Genomic DNA, 1,626 nt, shown 5'->3' on the forward strand with positions numbered 1-1,626 from the left:
AAAAAAAAAGAATGCAGGGTTGAAAATCTGGATTTTTGGATTTACGTCAAGATACCGGCTCTTAATTACAGGCTGCAGTGCTTCATGAACTTCAGGAATGTACGGCCAACATGAGCACAAACACTGGTATTTTGTTGATGATTGATCTTGTTTACACTGTCTGTCTGAAGGATCCTGAGTCTGACAGATGCCTTTTCCCTTTACCTCATTGAAGATGTTTAACATACTGCCATTTCTGTCAGTGTCTTGTTTCATGAGCACGTATTCATCACCCTGTCCTATTCATCTTTTTGACAGTCACGGAAGTCTCTGTGGCACCTTTCTCTCGGCAAAGTCGAGGATGAAACAAATACCTGATGAGCCACCAGCCGTTGTCGGACTTCTGCAGGACCTCCACCACTGCACCGATGTTCACGGTTATCTCATCATCTTTGGTGGCCTTGTAGCTCTTGATCGCAGTGCACAGTGTTCCTGAGAAAGGAAATTACTTTAACACATAATGTTTAGCTGATTGACATGAACCTACTAAGGTAATGAGGTGTTGATTGGATTAGGTCAGGAATTGCATGTATGCATGTACCTCCTTCAGTAGTCCCTTCTATGTCATCTTCATCCTCATTGTCATCCTCATATAGCTTCTCCAAATAGGGGGCAGGGAACCAGGCCATCTTTTTGTCTTCGTTCTCCACAAGCCACCACCCTGAACCAACACAAACGCACATTAAACTCATCCCAGAGTGTATTTGTGGGGCCTGTTACACGACCCGGATTGAAGGTTGTTTGCTCACCTGCTTTGTCCTTGATAAGTACGTCCACTTTTTCATCCAATGCCACTTTGAACGCTTTGTTCTTGGTGTCTTTGGTCTCGTACGGGGCCACACATCTGTACGTCTCTGTGACAAACGGCTGGGTCACGTTGCCGCCTTGTACTGCGTTCTCCCTGATTTCATCATCTGATGGCATGATCATGATGCTGAGGATGAGAGCTGCAGGTTAGTTTGGAGGTAAACACACCAGATTGTGTGCATGAATTTTTTTTTCCTTTTCTGCTGTGCAGTCACAAGGGTGCACATTTAGTGGTGTCAGGATACCATCAGCGCTGGTTCCTGGTCTACTCTGTTGTATTTCAAAGGCTGTTGGCATTGATACTAGTTCTGCCATCCAGGTCCACATGGCTGCAGGACTACTTTACCATAACTTCAGATCTGAACATGTATTTTCATGTATTCAGTGTATTTGTATTTATCTACAAGTCCTCTTGTCCACATATTGTTTGTTGTGCACTTTTCAATTCTTGCACATTTATCTGCCGATACCTATATTAATAATGTATTTAAGACTTTCACTGTTATGTATAACACTACAATTCTTTATCATGTCATAATTTATTTTTCTTTCTTTCCTTCTTTCTTTCCTTCTTCTCAAAGGCCACTGCAGTTAAAAGCAGCTCATCTGACTATATATAATATATACTTAAATTAGATTTAGAACAAATACACTGTAAATATACAGTATATAATGTTAACTATAAATAATGTCAGGTTAATTTTTATTAAAGTCTCTATTACTTTTTACTTATTCCGGCTTAATACCTCAGACTATTGGTGGATAAGGATGTGGAGGGTG

The 1,626-nt window shown here is 40.9% G+C and overlaps 1 protein-coding gene across 1 annotated transcript; it reads right to left on the bottom strand.

The window, feature by feature from the left end:
* Positions 1–12: 12 nt before the first annotated feature.
* Positions 13–1,361, bottom strand: LOC111648588 (NADPH oxidase organizer 1-like). Its single transcript, XM_023398386.2, has 3 exons — positions 789–1,361; positions 581–700; positions 13–471 (listed from the first exon to the last, which is right to left on the bottom strand). The coding sequence occupies exons 1-3, from the start codon at positions 967–969 to the stop codon at positions 269–271; spliced, it is 504 nt and encodes a 167-aa protein (XP_023254154.1). The 5' UTR covers positions 970–1,361; the 3' UTR covers positions 13–268.
* Positions 1,362–1,626: the final 265 nt, after the last annotated feature.

The sequence above is a fragment of the Seriola lalandi genome, unplaced genomic scaffold, assembly GCF_002814215.2.
Source record: "Seriola lalandi dorsalis isolate HSWRI2012SDOR001 ecotype SW California unplaced genomic scaffold, Sedor1 jcf7180002043717, whole genome shotgun sequence".
NCBI classification, from domain to species: domain Eukaryota; kingdom Metazoa; phylum Chordata; class Actinopteri; order Carangiformes; family Carangidae; genus Seriola; species Seriola lalandi.